This window comes from Metopolophium dirhodum, chromosome 1, assembly GCF_019925205.1.
Source record: "Metopolophium dirhodum isolate CAU chromosome 1, ASM1992520v1, whole genome shotgun sequence".
Taxonomy (NCBI): Eukaryota; Metazoa; Arthropoda; class Insecta; order Hemiptera; family Aphididae; genus Metopolophium; species Metopolophium dirhodum.
Window position 1 is genome coordinate 45,303,358 of NC_083560.1, and position 23,802 is coordinate 45,327,159.

General features: G+C 28.9%; 1 protein-coding gene across 3 annotated transcripts in view; it reads right to left on the minus strand.

Annotated features, from left to right (window-relative positions):
• Positions 1-3,479: 3,479 nt before the first annotated feature.
• The window catches only part of LOC132933929 (unextended protein), an 84,901-nt gene continuing 64,578 nt past the window's right edge, over positions 3,480-23,802 (minus strand). The window contains exons 5-13 of one of the 3 annotated variants that reach the window (XM_061000211.1): positions 16,971-17,145; positions 14,993-15,184; positions 10,797-10,943; positions 10,584-10,724; positions 9,909-10,181; positions 8,970-9,223; positions 8,259-8,333; positions 6,899-6,989; positions 5,767-5,905 (exon numbers count right to left, since the gene is read on the minus strand). In XM_061000211.1, coding sequence (XP_060856194.1) covers positions 6,900-6,989; positions 8,259-8,333; positions 8,970-9,223; positions 9,909-10,181; positions 10,584-10,724; positions 10,797-10,943; positions 14,993-15,184; positions 16,971-17,145 — 1,347 coding nt within the window. In that variant the 3' untranslated portion in view covers positions 5,767-5,905; position 6,899. Of the gene's footprint in view, positions 5,906-6,898; positions 6,990-7,996; positions 8,132-8,258; positions 8,334-8,969; positions 9,224-9,908; positions 10,182-10,583; positions 10,725-10,796; positions 10,944-14,992; positions 15,185-16,970; positions 17,146-23,802 lie in introns of all 3 variants that reach the window. The other 2 variants (XR_009662958.1, XM_061000210.1) reach the window with 2 other exon arrangements.

Below are 23,802 nucleotides of genomic sequence, written 5' to 3' on the forward strand. Positions count from 1 at the left end.
TAAACAGTTATTTCATTTCTATCCATGAAAAATTACAAAATCGGTTGGTAGAAAGTGTCAACATTGTGTATATGATAATAAGAATCTAGGTCTAGTGTTAGAAAGTCATGTGTTATAAGGTCAGATATTATAATATTAAGTGTCATAAAAATCAAATGTTATAAAATATATTTCTCATAAAAATCATATGTCATAAAAGTTATGTACCTATTATAAAAATTACAGTAGATATAAAAAATTGAATTAACTATATATTATGTGTGAATTAAAATGTTAATGTTAAACAATTTTAAAAAAAGGAATAATTGTAAAAATGTTTAAAATTTAAAATTTGAAGCAATTGCTTTAAGAAATTCTTTTATATCATACTCAGGGTTCTGTTCTAATCGTTAACATATATTTTGTAGTCGGATATTTTGGTCGTTTGTATTTTTGGAAATGGACGTTGAGTTTGTTATTAAGCGTTCTACGGTTACTTCTGTTTCTTTCTGCTCTTTTTGTATTTCTCGGATAACAAATAAAGATAACATTTAGCTAAAACGATTAAACGATAAGGAACATGTATGCATGTAGGTACTCTAATAATATTATATTATAACACATGATTTTTATGAGAAATCCGTTTTATAACACATGACTCTTATGAGACTTAAATTTATAACACTTGACTTTCTAACACATGACTTTCGAACATTTGACATAGTACCGATAATAAAGTATACAAACCAGTAAAATGTTTTATCGAAAGTTGTAGTTTTAACTTTTAACTTATGACCAGTGTTTGACTTGTAGGTAATAGAAATAGTAAATCAATCTAATGAAACAAAAAAAAAATGTGCTTAACTACCTACTTAATTTCCTAAAATAACATGGGAGGATTTGCCACCAATGTCTCTATTATATGTATACCTATTTACTTTATAAAATATCTAAAATCTAATAATAAGAAGAAACATGTTAGGACTAAGCTGACATCACTGGAGATGCATTTATAAAAACCACATTAATACATTTATTTGTTGTGAACAAACATCTTTTTATTTATTTTCATTTGATAAACTCCATAAATGAGAATATTTTATTCATGTATTTTATAGTTTTGCCTTTTGTGTTTACAAGGTTGTCATATGCCGTGGCTACTTATATTCAAATATTAAAGTTATTATTTCTAAAAATTTAAGTTTACTGACCCCCGAATCAAGCATTACTCATGTCCTGTTTTAAATTATTCTTACTAATGCATTTATAGTTAATATTAGTACAAATAGCAAAGAGTTTTGTTTTCATATTTTTGTTTTAAAATGAGTTATAGAACCTAAATAGTTCATTTTTCCAAGTCCAAAATATATCTAAAATATCATAAATATTTGGAAATAAACTCTTTTGGGCAATTTCATATTCATCTCTATGAATTTGATATAATTATGTAAATTTGCTCTAATAGTCTAATATTAACTTGAAATGAATTGTAGTAAGAATTGGGTATGTAGACTTACTACGTTGAGCATATATAAGACTTGTTAAGTAAGTACCTAGCTCAGCGTTTCTCAACCTGTGGTACACAGAACGTACTTGGTATGCTGAGAAAATCTCTCTTTATAAAAAAAAAAGGAATGGATCATTATTTAAATACTTATTATTTGGTTTTTTTGATATTAAATAATAATATCAATTGTATATATTTCATTTTATTTTTATGAATAAATGCTTATAAATTAATTTTGATACATGTAAAATAACGTATTTGGTAATCATTTTTGATAAGCAAAAAAAAAAAAACGTGGATAACACCATAAAATTGTTGAGAACCGCTGACCTAGTTAATAATTAATAGGTATAATAAGTATTAAGTTCATAGGTACTAGCTAGTAGATATAATATTTGACTAAATTTAAGGTACTATAATCCTCCGTTATAAAAAACGTAAATCTTAAGGTTGTGAAAAAAGATTATGATATTGGTATAATAATGCAGTAAATAATTAGTTAGAAATTGCCCACTGACTCACTTGTCGATATCGTACCTACCAACTGTATTTTTAATAAACATAATATAATTGGTTTTTTTTTTCTAGAAATACTTTAGTCCAAAAACTTTTGAAACAAATAGCTAACAAACATAAAAAATAAATACCACAAATAAACATTAAAGTCAATTTTCTATTTATCTATAATTATAATAATAAATGTATAACATAATATTACATGTACTGGACAACAGAATAGGTTTTTAATATTTTTAATAATTATAATAATAATATTTAAAAAAAATGGTTTTTGTATAATTTTTAACATATTAAAAATAATATATAACTGAATGGATACTATAATATTTTTAAGTACTATAAGATTGATCTAATTTGATTTAACTCCATGCTGGTGTATAATTGTTTTATATTAATATATTAAAGCTACTTGTATATATATAAATATATAGGCCCCAGAATTGGTACTGGCTGTGTTGATTATATAAACAATACTTAACTGAAACCATTAAACTTAATTAAATTTCATCAACTAGTTGATTTTATAGATAATTTAAAATTAAACGTATAGCTGAACATTGAGAGCAGCACAGCCAGTATTAATATAATTTTTAAATTTTTAAACTAATTCAAATACAAATAATATATAATATAATATTTTGTCTGTTAAACATCAGCTGTAATGGCATGTTTGTTTTATTATGACCCTACATCAAATAGAAGCTTAAGTGATTAATATTATAATTATTACTAGATTAGTCTATACAACTATTGTGAATCAGCAATGTCAAATAAACATTTTTTACTTGACCATCACTGATAATATTACAACTAGCACTTGGCTGAAAAACGATTATTATTATAATATAATTTAATTTAATTTTTTTTAACCTTAAAATTAGTATATGTATATAATAATATATATATTATAATAATGCCTAATCTAAACCCAACAGCAATATAGTTTTTTTAACAGACTGAATGCGATAATAGAAATATCCATATTTCTCCCATAATTTTATCGCACAAACACTGTACACATTATTAGCAGATAAAGTATAGCAAAAAACTATTCTAAAAAATAATAATGATATAAATAGTATAAATAAATTAAATAAAAACAATATTTTCTTATTACACGACATTAGATAATTAAAAAACTATAAACTAAACATAAAATATTTTATAGTTATATGCTCAACAATAATATCTTCGACTTTAAATTAAAATATAACAATATTATTGTATATGGGCACAATAAAGATAGGTACGAGGCACCTACATAAATAGTTAATATTAAAATAATAATGGCGGTTTACACGAAAATGTTTATGTCTAGAAATGAATATACTTTTCGGTAAAATAAACAATTTAACAATGAATACTTAAACACAAATAATAATATTTAATAATAATAATAATAATGTAATATTATTATTTTGATCATAAATGATGACAACGCAAAACAATTATAATTATTAGTATCAGTAAAACATGTATAACGCAATTGTACGCTCAACATATAATCCGAAATGTATACATTATGTTATATAGGTAGGTAGTTAAAAATGTGTAAGACTATAGAAATGGGCAAAAACGGCGACAAAAGTAAAATATTATATTATTGGCAGGCCATATATATTTGTGTGTGTATACAACAGAAATGTTTTTTTCACCAAAGGAGCACACATAAAAGAGAAGCCTGGAAATCTACCAGAAATTTTCACGGGCTCGTAACATTCTCATTCGCGAACAGTCCGTTAGAAAATTATTCAAATTGTTTAATTTATATTATATCATTATAGTTATTAATTTTGTCTTACCATGTGACACGCCGGTACGGTCTTAGGATATTTCTATGCTCAAATAATATACCACTTTCAGACGCAGGTGGTTGTATCATGTTTTTAATTCTGTATAGCCTACATTTAAGACATTATGATTCGTTAGGTTTTAGGTGGTTGAGAAAAAAATTATGATAATAATAATATGTTTGACGACAATCGAGCACCACTTTTAAATGTGTACAAAGTGAAATATCAATACGCGTAGATTGTACTGTATTATAATATTTTAATGTTGTCATTATGTCAGTCACATTGTGCCGAACAAACAATAACTGATATTATGATCAGACTCTTGATAGGTAGATATTGTTGGGCAAATTTCGATAACCATCAGTTGATTACTGTCGAATATAACTCTAAGATTATTATTCAGCTTAATTATATCATAAGGTATCTAACATTATATAATTCCTTACACGCAATAGATAAATATTACGAAAAATTTAGTATACAAACATTAATAATTATAATTTATAATATTATCAATAATCATTATTATATATAAATATATGTTTATAAACTCTCAACATTATACTTCTTCTCCCCTTCCATATTAACTAATTATTTTGTTCCAACTATTCTTCTTTTTTAAAAATTTTTTTCAACGAACATCACTATATATTATATAACATGAACAGTAAGCTTAAAAAAAGACTAGTTAACTCTGAATCTAAATATTATGTAACGATTCACGAAACGTCATTCAGATTATTTTTATAACCTATAATTACTTATACTTTAATTTGAGCGCATTCCTAAGAATTATAAAACGCCACGTTACTGTGTTAATTGTAAAGTCAATTAAAAAACTTGTAGAATATCTATACGTAGCAATATATAATACTCAAACAATTAAAAAAATTAATAACAAAGTCGAAAAACGTATTTTAAAGGTAAACAATTTAATAGTGATGTCGTTTAGTGTGAGGAAATTGTTAATTAAAAATTTAGTGTTATATTTCAATTTTACTTAATTGTTTTTTTTTTTTTTTTTTTGTTTATTCGATTATAGAAGTAAAATATTATTAGTTTTATTAATAAAAAGAAAGAAAGAACAGAACCGATATTGCATAGATTCATCGATTTCTTAATACAACTTAATATCAAAAAATACGAGGACTCGCATACCTCTGAGATCACTCTGAGGGGTCGTAAATCGGTTGAAAATTTAAGAGACACGAAAAGCCTTGGAGATTCGCTTTTGCATATATACAAAACGGATTTCCGCGTCACCGGGACACAAAGCTTAATTATATATGTAATATATAATATATAAATGGGTGTGTATTATGTATATATTTATAAATAATAATATGAAATAAACAAAGCAATTATATTATAAATCGTAAAAAAAAGTACAATAAAATAAAAGCTGGTTGAAGTAGTTAGTCACTAGAATGATAAAAATGGGAGTCGAGTCCTCAGTGTGCAGCCGTTATGGCAGTTTAATAATTATGTTTGTCCAATACGAGCGTAAAGAGAGCGTAAATAAATGAAAATGTACACAACATATTAGTTGACTCGCGTATTGTTCAGACAGACTGATGGGATTTTATGGACACTTACTGAACACAATAATGCTGGACTAGAACTACTTAAGTCAAAAATTATATGTAACACATAACAATAGAAAAAAAAAAAATATAAACTTAAATAATATCTGCTACGTGCTTATGTGTAATCATTGATTATACAAACCAAGTTTTTTATACGCCACTGAAAAAATGCTCAGTGAGCAATCTATAGTTTATACAATCAATGGTGTAATGTACGTCCCTAAATAAACGCTATTAAATCTAAAGTAAAGCAAAAAAAAAAAAAAAAACATGACACTTATAAAAGAACAGACTAACAATTAATCTCATTATTAATAGACCTAAGATGATGGATCAGTAACGTCCGATTTTGTAGCAGCAGACAATGTGTTTGTGCCCAAAAGTGTGATTTTTTCTTCAGCCGATGCGTCAGAGGTACCTTGAGGTGTTCGTGAGAATGCTACGGCTACAGGTTGAGTAGGTTCTCCGTTGTTAAGAGATGCTGCGTTGGCCGAAATTGTAGATGGCTGTACTGTTGTCTGCAAGTCATATACATTTTATTAGATAATGATCATCAAATATCATAGCTTGTATTTGAATTATATAACAAAAAAAATGTAATTAAAAATTAACACTTAATAATTTATACATATTTTAAAGCTCAAAGTACAATAATAATGCGTGTGTTGTATAATATCTGTAAATATATTATTGTGTAATGCGTGTAAAGGGGTATATTAATTAAGAAGTAATGAGAAATATTATTTTATTTTATTTTGAAAATCAACAATACATTAATTACAAAATTGTTGAGTTACAAGGTTAATCATGTATTTCAACATGATATGTTATATTAAAGTAAAACGACTAAAAACACACTTGACAAAAATGTGCACTACCTATTTTTAATGTATTAAATTGAAGCAAATAAATGGTACATCTCATTGACTGTTGTAAAATGTCATATGTGTTTGGATAACATTTTAGAAAGATTCAATGACAAACCAATTGGTAATTTGTCTTACAATATTCAACTATTACATTATTACATATAATATGTAATATTAAACAGTTTTTTTATGACATAATATAATTATACAAATACAGTTTGCATATGAATCAGTAATGTTGTGTATTTTAAATAATTTCACAAAAAATATGAGTGTTGTGTTTGATGGGTGTTAATAATGTTTCATTTGTAAATGTTGAAAGTGTGCGTAAAAATTTAAAATCTAAAATAGGTAGTCCAACAAGGATGTTATGTATTTGTATTGATACAAACAAATCCTTAAAGAACAATATGCAAACAAATGTTAAAAAGCATATTATTATTAATATCTATGCATTGTTTATATAATATTATTATAAATTAACTTCAAATAAACATGTAACGTATTGAATCAACGTATTGGTTGTTAAATTACTGTCAGTCAATGTTAGAAATCAACTGGTAATCAAATCAAGGTTAAATCGTAAATCAGTTAGTTAACAACTTTGGGCATTATTTTATGACACTCGCTCACTCCTACTACCTCATATAAACAGCTCATTGCTGTTTCTTTTTGTATTACTCGAACGCCCTTCGGACTTGAGGGGCACGAGTGAACTTTTACGGTGATTTATCTGTGAAGAAAATATTATTGTAAAGTATGTATACAATATGTATGTATACATGTATATATGTATATATGTATATATGTATGTATGTATGTATATATGTATGTATGTATGTATGTATGTATGTATGTATGTATGTATGTATGTATGTACGTCTATATGCATGTATGTATGATATAATATATATGTATGTATGTATGTATGTATGTATGTATGATGTATGCATGTACGTATGTAAAACGTACATACTATTTTTGTACCCATTATCAGTGGCGTACACAGATTTTTCAATGGTGAGGGGGAGGGGTTGGCTTGAAAATTATTAATTACTCAGTTGTCACAATTTACAAGTTTAAGTTTAAAAAATAAAGCAGGTGCTTTCTTAATTCATACTGTTTGAAACTTTTTATAAGAATAACTTTTTATAAGACTAATATGGGAAATAAAATACAATCTTATTTTTATTTTTATCTAGTCTAATAATTTTAGACTTTAGGTGAGATATTTGAAAATTGTTGTACAACTTCAACTTTTGTCAATTGTTCTTTTTTTATTCATGTTGTATGTAGGACTATAGCTAATTCGTTGACGTATAATATGAATACGCCCTTTATTCTTAGTTTACTACAGTTGAATTTTGATATATGATATACATAAATTAATTAAATAAATAATAATACGGGCAGTGGGGGAGAGGGGTTCATCCCGTTAGACCTCCTTTCCTCTGCGTACGCCACTACCTATCATCCATGTGGGTATAAACATGGTTTAACATCCATTGATATATATATTTCAGTGTAACAATCTAGGGTAATTTTAAAAACAAATATTGTCTATATTTTATTCGTAATGAATGAATAAAATTGAAACGATGGAAGCCAATTGAAAATTGACTCGATAATATCATCAAAGTGGAATAATATTTCAAAGCGTGCTTTTCGTATAGTGACGGCAAAATCATACATCATAGTAAACTATTTTACTTTTTTTTTTGATTTCAGTTTCCCACTCACCATTTCTCAAAGGATTAGGAAAGGAAAATATAATGTTTTGGTTTACAGACTAGTTTCTAGCAGTATAAGTGTTCGCGGTCTGGTGGCAGCGAACAAATCCACCTAAATACGAAGTGCGAAATCTGAGATGTTGGGCTGAAACGCGTTTACACCATAAGTATTAAAATTACAGAAACTGCATTTTAATAATTTTTTTCTGTGTAATATTTTATGTATTGAACTCTCTGTGTATGTGAACTTTATATAATAAACTGCGTTTTACCTGAGATGCATTTCTAGTTACGTCTGGAGAACCTTGGATACTCTTCCGGTCTTCGTCTCCATAAGTATGGAACAGCTTTAACAAAAAAGTAAACAAATATTGAAGATTTATTAATTGCAAAATGTAAAACAATTTTATGAAATCAAATTTGTAGTGAATTAAATCATATTGTCACATTGTTATATTTAAGTAAAATATATATTTGTTGAACTATTTCAAGTAATTAAATGGAGGGGGAGAAACTTATTTAAAAACAAAAATAAAATGACAGTCTATAAAAATAACTTATGTGAAATTGTAATTAGTGATTATTACAACGACGAATTCTATAGGACTAAAAAAACCAAAATCAAAATATCAATAAAATACAGTCTGGGTATCTATGAAATAGTGACTGGTTTAACATTGTGAACTGTAGAGATTCTTGTATTAGCTCTGTCCTGTTCATTAGTTAATACGTCTGTGACTTTGATTGTGTCAATAGAAAAGAAAATACTTCAGTGATAAGTTGTCCTATTTAAGTAAACAAATCTGTTCAGTGTTCTACAGGGTTAATAAAACGTTTAAAAGGCAAATATTTTTTTTTCAAATTAAACGATGATACAGTGTTAAACAAATCAAAATTGTGTTTGGGTAGTTGGTCTGAGGTGCGGGAGCCACGTCCTAGGGGTAAACAATACATAATAGTTTCAAGTCTTAGAATATAATCACCTTGTCAACTTCTTCATCAAATTCACCGGCGTTTGACATTTTCTTAGAACGTTCCATGAGCGTGGCGCGTTTTGCTGCCATGTAGAACGAACGTTTCACGCGTAAGTACATCACCTCAGTAACGGCACGCACCGAGTAATCGGGCACGAAAGTGTAACGCAACATGGCATCGATGTTGACCGACTGTATACTGCCCATGTTGTTCACAGTCGAATTGGCCATTGTAGGGTTGGCTCCAGACGGTGGCGACTCGCCTGAAATAAATTTGGTAATACAGTAATGACTAAAGTAGTACATCGAAGACAGTTTACACTGCAGGACGATTACGATTCACCATCATGCATACTCATCTTCATTTTATCCATTTATAAAATTCCGATTTTTAGATTTTTCGAGTAAAATTAAAGAATATATTTTCAAATGCTCAGATTTTAGGTTTTTGTCCTAATCGGATATAATGGTTTTATATTGTTTAAAAACATTATCTATTAATTAGGTATAATATAAAATATACAACATATATTAATTAAAAATATGCAATGTTTACTATTTAGTCAAGTACTAAGTTACTCGTAAAACTGTTACACATTTTAAAACAAATTATACACTTAATACGTTACATTCAAAAGTTCATTGATATTGATCAACTATCAAATATATCAAGCTAGTAAATACTCATTCGAATTTTGATAATATGTTATACGTATATGTCGTACAAAAAACTAAAAAGGGAGGTTCTTACTAAAAAAAAACATATTTATATATTTAATAATAAAAATCTAACTGTTTGACAAGGTACCTACTCGTATAGTAATATTATAATATATGTCTTGAGTATGGTAACAAATTAAGAAACAGAACTTGTATTAATGGATAATTTATTAATAATACAATTAGGGAGAGTATGCTTACGGAATCACTTTATTTAATTTAACTCACCGATTCCGATGTTCTGGTGTAATGCCTGTGATCCAAAGTACGTGAATGGCCCGCTTTCGAATACAAGATTTTCACGGCCGACGGTGACTTCGACACGTCCTTCCAATATGAGCACAAAGTAATCGACTGGTTTGCCCTGCTGGTAAATGATACTGGCTGGATCAGACTTAAATCTTTCTTTATCTTTCATTTTTATATGGAATATCACGTCCTGTTTGAGCAGACGCATTAAAATAGTTTCTGATACAACGTCTGTTTTGAAAGCTTCGACACCTATAATTGAACAAAATCATGAAATCAAAAAGCGTTCATGTAAATGTATTTGTTTTCTTACATAATATCAGCTCATCGATATAATATACGACCGCCTAACTATTTTAATATTCCAAGGAAATTAGTTGCTCAAATTTTAAAATATCAACATTAACAAGTCCTAAAATTTGGTATCTCAAAGTTCTAAGAAATATAAAAAACATGAAACAAATATTTTAATGTTTTTATTTTGATTGAACCCTAAACATGGCAATTATAATTTTGGCTCTCTAACACAGTAATAACTAATAATTATCCAAAATCATATTTCAAAAACGGTAATTAGAAAAAAAAATTGCTGTCTGGGACCGACACCAGTGGGACGTACGCGCATATTATGTATACAAGTTTATGTGTACATACTCGACGACAAAAACTGGAATGTGGCCAAAGTAAGTTGAGGAGAAATGTGGATACGCTGGTTATCACTGCGCTCGGCAAATGCGGTAAAGTCTTGAGTTCTGAGTGAACGCTGTTGTCGACGTTGTTTCGAACGGTTATCGGCTGAAAATAAAACGAACAATAAACTAGTGTTAGTATAATATTGTATAGGTAGGTAATTGACACGCTACTCACTGTAAACATCAGTTTCATCCATGATCTCAGCCTGAATCAATTCTTCAATTACATCTTCCAGTGTTATTATGCCAACAGTTTCGTAGAACGGATCGCCTTCGCCTTCGTTATTCACACGATGAACAAATGCCATATGTCCTTTAATACCTGTTTATTTAAAAAGATAAAATAAAAAATAAAGATTCTGTTGCATAAATTGTCTCAACTAAACTATGTAAATCTTATTTCAAACACCAATCATTTTTTGACGCGACCATATTTTAATTCTAAAATATCACAAATATTACAATACTATATTCGTCAGATTCGTAAAATGGACAAAAGAAATCTTATTGACTTTTACATTATATCTACTCATGTTAAATATTTTTATTATTATTATCATAAGAGATCATAAGCGTGTGTTTCCTATAGAAGCTACAAGTTTAGCAAAACAAATAAATCATTTTTTTTAAATTTATTCAATTTAAAAAAAAAATAAAAAAATTTATTTGTCACTGTTATATTATGTACCTAGTCCAACAAAATGTCAAGATTTGAATTCAATATTCATGATATATATCCAGAAAATATTATTATGTCATTTAGAACAAAAGATTTAAAAGTTCTTGACGTTAAAATATATTACAGTTAGCTTGACATTTTATTGATTCTTAGTAAACTTAGTTAAATGTGGAAATTTCAGCGAATAAGTCGAGATAGAATTTTTATAAGCCTAAATACATCACTGTCAAAAGTTAAATTATTATTTTAAAAACGATAAAAAATACATGTAAACGAATATATATACGCGTAACAAGCGAGATTTTTTCTTTTTGTAGTATAGAACTCAGAAAAGTTTAATATTTAATGACAATTTATAAAATATAATAGCATTTGAAAAAAAAAACTTTCAGATGTAGGTATGCTCTTTGAATGTTGAAGAGGGTTTTGGGTTTATTATTGTTATTACTATAGCGTTTGCAGTTAAGTTTTCACATTGCATTGAGTTAAAGTACGGCACAATGGGAATTCAAGTGTCGGAATATTAACTTCAGGTATATATGCTTATATGTATAATATACATTGTATATAGGTAGCTCATTAATCTGAGTATTAAAAAGCCCAACAGCATAAGCCCCTAGGATTATCTTTAGACAAACATAGTTTATCATATTATTCAAAACAATAGTGGGTAGAATATTTTCGACCACTGATTGGGATTACCAATTGCACTTAAAACGACCTTTTCATATTATACCAAGTGCGCTCAAAATATTTAAAGTCGATAGACCAGTTGCGCTCGGTCATTTGTAAGGTTGATTGACCAATATATTGTGCTAAATAATAGCTATTGCCCATCGGTCATTTACATTTTAAATGTTATGTATAAATAATATTTATTATATTCAGTACAAATTTAGTTAAGAGGACGCTACACAGTCATTTGTTGTCTTATTGTCTTACAAGTGCACTGTAACATAGCAAATTTACGCTTAGGAGAACGCGTTAGCTCCGTTAGTTAAACAATTTGAGTGAATCGACCTATTATGAAACTTGATGGTAAGTACATTATCTGTGTTTGTATGTGGTTTTTTTTTACGATAGTTCAGTTTTTTTGTAAGATATGCGTATGCTTATAATATAGCATAAATTAAAAATGCTCATAACTCACTTAAAAACTGAACTATCGTAAAAAAACCCACAAACACAGATAATGTTCTTACCATAAATTTTCATAATAGGTCGATTTACTCTAATTTTTAGATTAACTGAGTTCAAACGTGATCTGCTAAGAGCATGTTATGCACTTGTAAGGCGGAGACAACAAATATCTAAGTAATGTCCTCTTAAATTACTTAATAAAATAAAAACATACAATAATTATAGCTTATTAAAAATATAATCAAAATCAAAATCAATTGCAAATCAAAAAGTAGGTATCTGATAGCATCATACTATCATCATTGCAATGTTACCCCATATTATGCAAAATAGTATTGTGCAGTGCAACGGACCGATTATTATATTTATAGCGGGCGACGTAGTGAAAACTTGATTTCGTCTATAATGGGTGTCACTCAAATTTATACCAATATATGTTGGTTATTTTTGTGTTACATAAAAATCTCGATACTGTTGTAGAATATTGGCCGCTATTAATATTTTAAATGCGTGATTATTATTATTATTATTATTTTTTTTAAAACAAGAGACATTTATAGCTGTCATCCAGTTTTAGTTGTATTGATCAATTGATCAGTATAATATAAGTTTTCAAATTTTTATTATTTTAATAAACTTACTTACATAGCTAGTTTGTGTTTAAAATATGATAACTCAAAATTATATTTAAAAAAAACATATATTTCAATCCTGAAAGTAAAACTTATAGGTAAACGAAATTGGTATAGGTACTGACAATAAAATATAAAGAGAGCAATATTAGTACACTGATCCTAAAATAAAAATGTTGTTATAAGCGCAACTTATCAAATACTATACATCACAAACAAAGCTCTAAAAATAAGTTAATTTAAATTTGTATTAAATATAATTTAATTATTCACAATGTTAATACAAATGTTTTATTACAATAATCTATTTATAAGGATAATTATGTTATATATACATTTATATATTAGCTCAATTTTCATTTTGTAGTATAATTAATTATTTTATATTTTTACTCGAATTAGATGCTCTCTCCCCAAGGACAACCTTTGGCTTTTGAGGAGATGGTACTTTTGTACCTAATTTATAATTGTATAATGTATGTAATTGTCAGTGCTTTAAAACAACAATGAACAAAATATTATTATTTAAAAAAAATATGTTTAAGTATGGTAAAATATCATTTGAAAATTTGCATATTAGTCAAAATAATGATATATTAATTATACTACATATTAATTTATTTTATGTTGATGTAGGAAATTACGACATAGGCCTAAGAATTTAAAAACTACGACATCGTACACTTTGTCTGGCACTTCGAACATTGTCATCAATGGATAGTTGCGAGTGGGTCTTTAACATTAAATAGATCAACCAGTCATTTAAGCAATTTATAAATCAAAAGTTGATACTCCATGCTAGATGAATTATTAAATATAAGTACTCATAATTTAGGAGTCCTAAATATGTGTATTATATGGTACTTATTGAAATGCATAAATCAGAATTCAAAATGTTTAATGATCTGGAGACAAAAAACCACTACAGTTTATGCTTTATGGAGTGGGAGTGAAATTAAAATTATTATTGAAATTTCGTACCTTAGATATAAATGCTATAATTTTGTGATCTCTGACCACACAATCTTTGGAATTTACATCATTGGCCATTAAAAGATCATTTTTTTTAAAAAATAAGTATTAGGTATATAATATTTATTTATTTTTATATTTAAACGATTAAACGGACGAACAATTTAACGGTTTCACCCAATTACAATTATACGTCTAGGATTTACAATAATATAATGTTATTACAGTTACTGTTAATCTTAAATATAATACAGAAAGTACAAATAGTAATAAAATTGGTAAATAGATTTAGTTACTATAAACTTTTTTTATGTACCACGTTTGTATGAATTTGGTTACCTATATATTCTATTTTATAGTGTATTTTAGCATAATATATACGCGGGTCCCATGTATTTTAATTGGACACGAATTAAAAAAAAGTATTTACTATATGGAACTAATCTAAATGAACTTTATAAATCTTGATAAGTTTGCCAAAACCATTACGATAAGAGACAGCTGTGAGTGTTATAAGTGGTAATTATAAATTAACTCAACGTCCGTCTCAGTAGGAATATCTACGAAGTGATTATTTTTAAAAATCCCGACTATAATACGCACTTCGTGAAATATCTGTTATTTTTAATTTTATAAAAACATTCAGTATATTTGTAATAAATAATAATATTAATAATAATAAGTTTGATCTATTATTTGTTAAGACTTTAGTGTCATTTAGCAACGGTGACCTGCAATAGTCGAATCCTCCAAAAGAAAATAAAATATTTTTTTGAAAACGTAGGTACGTTTAAAACTAATAGTTTATTTGTGATAATTTGGTTCACATTTAGATAGGGTAATTAGTGATTGGTAATTATCAATGGTTTTAAAAAACCGGTTCACCTTCCTTCCCAACCTATTCATGACTAAAACTATCGTTGCGGCAAATGGTAATAAATTATTTACCTTCTTTGAACTGCTTGAACAGTACGTCGAGTGTAGTGTCTTCAAATACGAAATAACACGGATTCTGGTAGAATTGGCACAGCGTTTTAAGCAATGTGTTGTCGTCGGGATCGACCAGCGCCAAGTCCTTGATGTACAACATGGTGACAATATTTTGACGGTTGCCCTCGTACACGGGAATCCTCGAGTATCCTGATAAAAATAAAAACAACATAATACTAAGACAGAAAAAAGAAAAAGAAAACCTTTTTAAAAACAATCAAATTGTTAGCTGCAAATGTCCCATGGATTAAACACGTGACATTTATGGTGTAAAATGGCAATATTTAATAAAAGCCACGAAAAGTTGAGAATACATTTATTGTGTGTGTATGCGTATGAATGACAGCGAGCGAGAACGTGAGCTGAAAGATCTTAAGATACCCCTGGGACCATATTTCCTAAAGGTCGTTTCTAAAATGTGATTTTATAAGAGACACGTTTGATCTGATATTTTACATGCAGTAGGTATATTACTATGTTTTGTGTAATGTGAATACAAATGTGTTTTGAAATCAAGCACAACCCTTCGATGAATTGGAAAAAAAAAAACCATAAAAAAATCTCGCATGAGTTACATGCTTTACGTCGTCTGTACGGCGACGGCGTTATATTTATAGTTGGAACTTGGGCGGTGGCGGCGGTTCCCCGTTGGCCCAGTGCCCACGGACTTCTCAAAACGGATTTAATTTTAATTTTAATTTTTTTTTTTTACTTTTCACTCGTTATCCGCTGCCCACTCCATACAACGGGACCATTGATACTAGAAATATTTATGCGATAGTATATAAAGTCGAAAAATCTTTCAAATGTCTTGCACCTGCAGTATAGCAGCCACCACGGCTCGGGAGAATATAAATATAGATCATATAATATGCGAACAGCGTGGCGGACGGTATACGCATTTACACGATTGCCAAAAATCGATTTAAATATATTTTGTAGATTCCTATGGTTTTTATTTTTATTATTATTTTTTATGACAAACGTCTGCTGTGGCAGTTATGTCATCCATTCAAACAGATACAATAATAATATTATTTATGTTTGACCATATAATATATTAATGTTATTAAGACTATATAATAATATGTAGTATGTACCAAACATTTCTGAAATCAAAAGTTTTGTCTTGCACTTTCAAACAAACTTTCATTTATAGTCGTAAGAAATTAATATTGATATGCCGCTGTGTTTATAATTTATATCAAACATTATAATAACACGCAAGTTGCTGTACATTTCTTTTTACCAATTCGGAAGATAGCTGATGGTCATAATATATTATACGCATAACTAAACCGTTTCACAAACATTTCAATCGTAATTTAAGCATAATAAACAATATTTTAATTTTAAACTTATAATATAATAGTTATATTTTAGTATTTCGATAACACCTAACAGTATACATATTATATATTATGCATCCTATAAGGCCATATTATTATTATTATTATTATATGTTAAAATTAATAATATTGTTATTGCTTAGCCGTGAATATTTAATAGATAAACAATTAAAAATTAATCTTTATTATCATTATTTATTTAACGGTATAACTATGTGTGTACAATTTTCACTAAAAGTTGTATTATAATTGCCTTTCAATTCCTTTATTATGCTATTTTATTCAATAAAAGAAAATAAATCTTATCATTTACTACGAAATTGATTTGTTTTAATTCAGCACTTTTCATAGGAACCTTGCATAATATATTTCTTTTTATCAAACAAATATCTTTAATTTAGTTTTATTATATAATCAAATATTTTATAATGAATATAATATTTTATTACGATATACCTACTTGGTTCAGCTACGCCAAACTAGGAATTACAGTGATAACTTCGTTGTTAATTTAAGGTTTGGAAAATAATATTATAAATAATGTACATTATGTACTAAATTATTTTTATAACAAAATCTCTACGTACCAGATTTCATGATTTCTGAGACGGTTTCAAAGTCCAACACCGTATCGTATGACAGCATGTACACGTCCTCCAATTTGGTCATTACATCGCCGACTTTTTTGCGATGAAGTTCGAGGGCTCCAGAAATTATATTAACTTCGTCTTTTTCCAAGTCGTTGTATTCGTCACCAGTCATCTATATAACATACAAATATATTTATACAAACCGTGTAGGTACAAGAACAAGTATATGTAAACAGTAACACACAACGCACACATGCAATACTATCAATAATACCTACAAATTGAGATTAATAGAATTTATGCAGAATATCGTGTTGAGAATCTCATCTTGAGAAACATTTGTATGTTACTTGCACAATATAAAATAATGTTTCTAAAAAAACGAATAAGACACATTTTTTTATGCTAAACTTTTAAGGAAGTATTTTGAAACTATACGTGTATATAATAATAATATAATATGATATAGTAGTCTTAAGAAATAATTTTCCTCGTTGAGTTTATAAGTGCCACTTTATTTTATATTGTACTATTATTCATGAATATTTTTTTTAATTCTTTCGGCAATATAATAAATTATCCATTAAACCGTGTACACAATAAAAACGGCTCCAAATAAAGTTATTTATTTTTCTCAACAAAACGGCCGTATTGCAGGTTGGTACAACACGATGTTCGGTGTTGTATATATATATATATATAGTGTGTCAGGTCTTGTTAATGATTTTTGTATCATCGCGAAAGTACGTTTCTTAGCATGCGTACACACACAGTAATCATTGAACGGTTAAAATACAGGAAGATCAATAACTCGGCGGAGTGTTGGTTTACTTTTTCTGCAGTTGACCTCAAGTGTTGTAAACGTACGCGTGATTTTGACTGTCAAATTCGTTAAGCATTTTCATAAATTTGATTTTTATATTTTTATAGAAGTCACCTGTACAAATGAATTGTAAAAAGCCGACATATTGTCTGTGTTTCAATCGATTGTCATAGTTAAAAGTAAAATTTAAATAGACAGCTTTAAATCCTTGTTGGCAACTGTAGAATAGTGACATGAAAGCGAGTCATGGTAAAGCGAATTAAAATTGTTATTATTTTTCTTGTGAACATTATCTTTTCTAGCCAATGATAATTCAGCATCAATTAAGCGATGTCGGATTTAAAAAAAAAAAAAAAAAATTAACTCAAACGAATGACATAATAAGTATAACATAACAGAAACGACCGTACGGTTATCATTACGTTTGTGTAACAGTATTATTAACGATAAAAAACCAACTTCTAGTGTACAATTTGTATATGATTATTAATAAATCGAATAACCTGACAGACAATACGCAGGCTTAACAAAACGTTTCCAATATATTATACAGGTATTCAAAACTGTATAACTTAAATGTGATATTTTTTTCTCTAAAACTTTACCTAATAGATATTGATTTTTCTTTTTAAATCACAAATTACTACAATATTACACACTATCTCCGGGGACTGTTGACACAGCAAGTGAAGTATCTGGTCATTTGTTTAAATCAAATTTAGTTTTCGTTGATTACAGACGACCAGGAGAGATCAAAACGTTTGCATTCAAGTGTCAGTATATACTATGTTATTGTCACTTTTTTTATGTACAACAGCAAAAAGTTTATTTAGTAGGTATAATAGTAGTCAGTAGATAATAGTTTCAATGTGAAATTGTATCAGAAACTAACACGGATTAAGATGAATGAGATTATTTCGGTAACTAATCGAGAATACCATTGCAATATCGATGGACAATGGTGCGTAGTTTGAAAAAAAAAAACTTTTAGAGATGTTATCGTGTGAACTGTATATGGTAGTAACTACACTAAATTAAACACAAGCCTTTAATCAGTCTTAACACATTTCGAGCGACTTCTAGACAGTATGTAATTCAATTACATGTAGAAGTTTTTGCAGAGTAGACAGACTTTTTTCTTCTTAAATCACGTGACAGTAGTTGACGGCGGCCATTAAAATCAAACCGTTATTGACCATTCGTGGTTTAACCGGTGTACGTTTTATCACTTGATATGAATTAATAAATGATTGGAAAACGTTTTATCGGGGTACTATAATATAACCACGAAGGTATAGATACAAATCAAGCAGGTGTTCAAATATTTATAATTGAATTTCATCGGAAATAGGATTTTTAAAATCACGTAGGTATGTAATACTGTCAAGAGTAAATATTAAACGAAAATCACAGAATGCGATTTTGCAATTATTTAAAGGCACTTACTTAATAATAATCATTATAGTGAAGTATTTAAAAAATAAACTCTATATAGTATCTAAATATATATATCACTATTATTGTTTAATAAACAAAAGACAATTTTTCTTAATGAGATTATAAAAAACAATTTCACACAATTAATTCAAAAATTAAATTCAAGGTATTGGAAGTACACCGGATAAAGAGTAAAAATTAACGTTTTTTTTTTTAAATTTAAAAAATGTACTTTATGTAAGCACGTACGATTGTCTGGAATTCGCATAACAAACGTTTCGTTTACGAATCGCTTACACCTTCTGACCTTCATAAGTATCAGACAACGAATACTAGCTAGTGTACCTATTTAATATCGATAACCGTTTGCAAACAAAACCTCCAGACAACGATGTAAATAATATGTCCAATATGTGACGACCTCCAAACGAAATTGACCTACCTATAATTATTATTATTAGCCGTGATGGTTTCCTGGTTGTCAACTGGTGACCAACCAATAAAATCCATCTGCGGGACTTTGATAAAAAAATACAATTTAATATTTAAAGAAAGGGTAGTGCGATTGATTGACTAAAATAAACAAATGATGCCTAGAGCGAATTTGTTGCTTACAATACAAGCTGGACCTATATCAACGTTACGGTTCGTATTTGTATGACATGACACGTTGTTAATTATATTACCAACGACATTTTGTCGACCTATAAACGCTCGCCCAGTCGCGCTCATATTCCAAACATAAAAAATATTCAAATTGTTAAAAAAAAAAGGTGTAGAATCATCCATAATGTACGGCATTAACAGTTCGACAACTTGAAGAAGAATGATGGCGTGCCTATCGCATCCAAACAAGGATGCCATCGGTGTTGAAGAGTATCTCCAAGACTCGAAAACAATGTAAGTAATAAAAAGTAGGTGGCCGTCAGTTCCATATCATAATATGTCACATGCATATAGAATGTCCACCAAAAAGCGTATGATAACGACTTCCGGCTTACCTTCAACGGCTTACTACAGCAGCAACTGCAGAGTTAAAAAAAAATTGTAACGCACCGCGCGATGACAATAATAATATTATAAATAATAACCCCGAATAAAGGAAAAAAAAACACACTAATATTTGAATTTTACAATTAATAAAATACTAAAAGTACGTTCGGCGGATGATAATATTATAATTTATAATAACAGTAATTGGATTTGGATGTGCATCACTTACACAACACGGCGGCTTACGCGCGTATAATATTATAATCGACTCGGAACGGTTCCCTCGTTTTCTCCCCACTTAAGAATTTACTTTTGTCGTGCTTACAGAGAAACGTTTATAATGTCGCCGTCGTCTATAGTGAATCGTTCGCGTGCTGCCTCCGACGAGGGGTGCGCCCTAAAAATGTATATCTACCGACGTGTACCGTCCGTTTAACCCTGCGACTATTACCGTATATTACTAAATATACGATTACTATACTGCTATAATACCTGTATTATATTATAATAACACTGTTGTCGTGTACCGCGTTTAATAATAAACCCTTTCGCAAAAATGATTATTATTTTACAACGGGCGTACGCGACTCGAGTTTTCCGAGCGTCACGCGCGGCGGCGAGGGGGCGCCGGAGAAGCGTGCAAACGACGCGACTCGACGGCAAAACGGGACGAGAAAAAGAAAGAAAGACAATAACTGATTGGACAACAAGGCGGAAAAGAGTGAAAACTTGCGCGCTATTATTTTAATGATGGGCGGCGGGCGGGAGAGGTCACAGTCGTCCCCGAGTCGACGTATACGACGATGCGAAATAAACGCCATTATATATTCGTACTTTTCACTTTTCAGTACCTACCATATTATTATTATAATGTTATACGCTCCGCGAATTATGCCGAGCTCGCGTCGGCGTATAACATAATGTTCTATTAAAGGCGCTAGTGCGCTACCTATATAATATGAATTATAAATATGTTTACGTAGGTACCGCATAGACAGTAGACGGATCGGTCGGTGTTAAATATAATATTATTAAATACGGGCGTATAACAAACAAATGTTTTCGTCGAAAACGTACGCGCGTCACTCGAGAAAGTCATCTGTAGGATGCCACTTGTCTGCTGCAGCGATATAACAACAATATTGACGCGCCGGGAAAAAGGCTCATCTCCGAGGACGTTGCGCGTGCAGTGTAGGGGTGGTATATTATGTTAAGTTATATGAGATAAAATTATATATATTTCCGCACCACACTGCACTATTATAGTATATTATATGGTACCTCTACTACGTTGTAATTATATTATAATATTATGCACGAGCGTACTGCACATGCAGTGTACCGATACCAATACCAATACTGCCGTCCAAGGACTATTCTATTGGTTCTATATCTTATAGATCAAGTTTGTATCATTATATTATTAACGCTGTAGTATCGTCATGTCAATTAACTGGTAATTTCTTGAGTAATACGAAAAATCAACTTGAGGCAGTCGAGTAAAGAGTAAAGGTGGTGAGTACTTAAATTCCATAGACAACTAAAAATATAAAATATGTGATATGTGATATGTGTAGTAACCTATGTATACGAAATAAAATAAATTAATTTAAATAGACTTGACTGTAGACAATTGATAAACCTTTACAGTCGCAAATTCAAATTATTATTATCACCATATAATATATTGTGAGTTTTGGTTTTGTATATTTTAATAATGTTCATGTGTTTTCGATCCTCTCTCGCGCTTCCAACGGGGCTGCAGTGTCGTTGGAGTGTGTAGATCTGCACAAATTCGATTGAACACGAGTCACATTTGCGCACAAATCTCGGTAAACTACACACACTCCATCGCTGTGGTACGTATATTTATATAATATGCTGCGATGTATTTATTGATTATATTTTACTGTAATACTTAGCATATAATGAATAATACGGCGAATTAAATGTAGTACAAAGGTATAACCTATGGAATGCAGTTAGTTTGCCGAGTCCGTTGCGGTGGTAACGGACACTGATCTGTCTATGCGCGGCGGCCTGTGGACGCGGTTAGAGCTCGGACGATGGTCAAAACGAACTTGACAGATTTTAAAATGAAAATTAATAAACGGGAGACTGCAGTGTTTGTGGCTTCGTGCCGTCCGTGTGTAAAAAAACGTTAAACTAAAAAAAAATCATCATTGAGACTAGTAAACGTAAGCGTGAGGTGCCAGCACTAAAGGGTCCAGACCTTTTCGATTATTCAGATCTGCGTACAGTCGATATCTTATGAATAATTATAGGTACCTAATGTAGGTAATATTATAATTTAAACATATTTATTCTTAAAATAACATTATTTTTTTTTAATTAAAATACTACTTGACAATATTTCGGCTGGATTAAAAATAGATCCATTGTTAAATTATTAGTTATTTTTGCATGCATTCTGATCCAAATGTAAGAGTCGTATTTTTTTCTATCAAGATATTCGAATATTTTTAACAATGAGCCGCTTTTGTTTTAACCATACACTTTACCTTAACGTAACTCAATTTTTTGTTTGTCCACCATATAAATACCTAACAAGTAACCAACAACAACGCCATAGATTTTGTTTTATTTTGATAGTGTGACGAATCTATCAAATATTTTATTTTAATCAGTGGTATCGGATTATCTAGTTTGTCCGTTAAACGTATCTCTTCTAATTCATTCATGTGATATTCACATAATGAATTTGATTTAACTATAATAGCACGTTCCAAATACAAAATATTGATTGGTACAGCAAATCACTATACACATACCCAGATTTTTATAAACTACATACTTACATATTTATGTACGTTCATATTATATATTATTTATTTTTATGTTTAAATGTTTAATAAGTTACCATGTTAATACATTATTCTACTTATGGTTTGAAAAAAATAATAATGAGCCGAGTGATGTATTATATTGAAATATTAAAAAAACCAGAGAACTTGATCTATTGTATAGTTATTATTAAAGTTATTATTATTATTAATTTATTATATTATACTATATAGTAGGTTTTGATTATATTATATTTTTGTACCTTTTCGTTGAGTAAGTCACAGTAATGTATTTGTTAAATTTGAATTCAATAATAAATCACTGTAGGTATACGAAAAAACGATTATGAGCAATGATGTAGGATTAGGTTAGATTAGTTATATTTCTAATTAAAGTTTAATATGTTAGGTATATTAAATTTATATTATTACTACTCTTTTCTTAATTTAGTAGGTTAATATTTGCCAAAACATTGTATATATAACTCATTAAAAGTCAAATCTGATTTAATGTAGAATGGTGTGATAGGTTCTTAATAAATAGCTTAAAATTGGTCTAAATATTTTGAAAACTTCGTTTAGAAAACTATAATACACGCAATGGAAAAACGTTACATGTCGGTTATTCCTTTCTGAATTAAATAAAAAATAGAGTCGATTTTGTTAAAAACAGGCGTTGCGTAAACATTCTGGTTTCCCCGTTGTCATTATTTTTTAGTAAGTTTTTCCCAAATATTAAGAAAAGTACTGAAAATACTTTTGTACTCCCAAA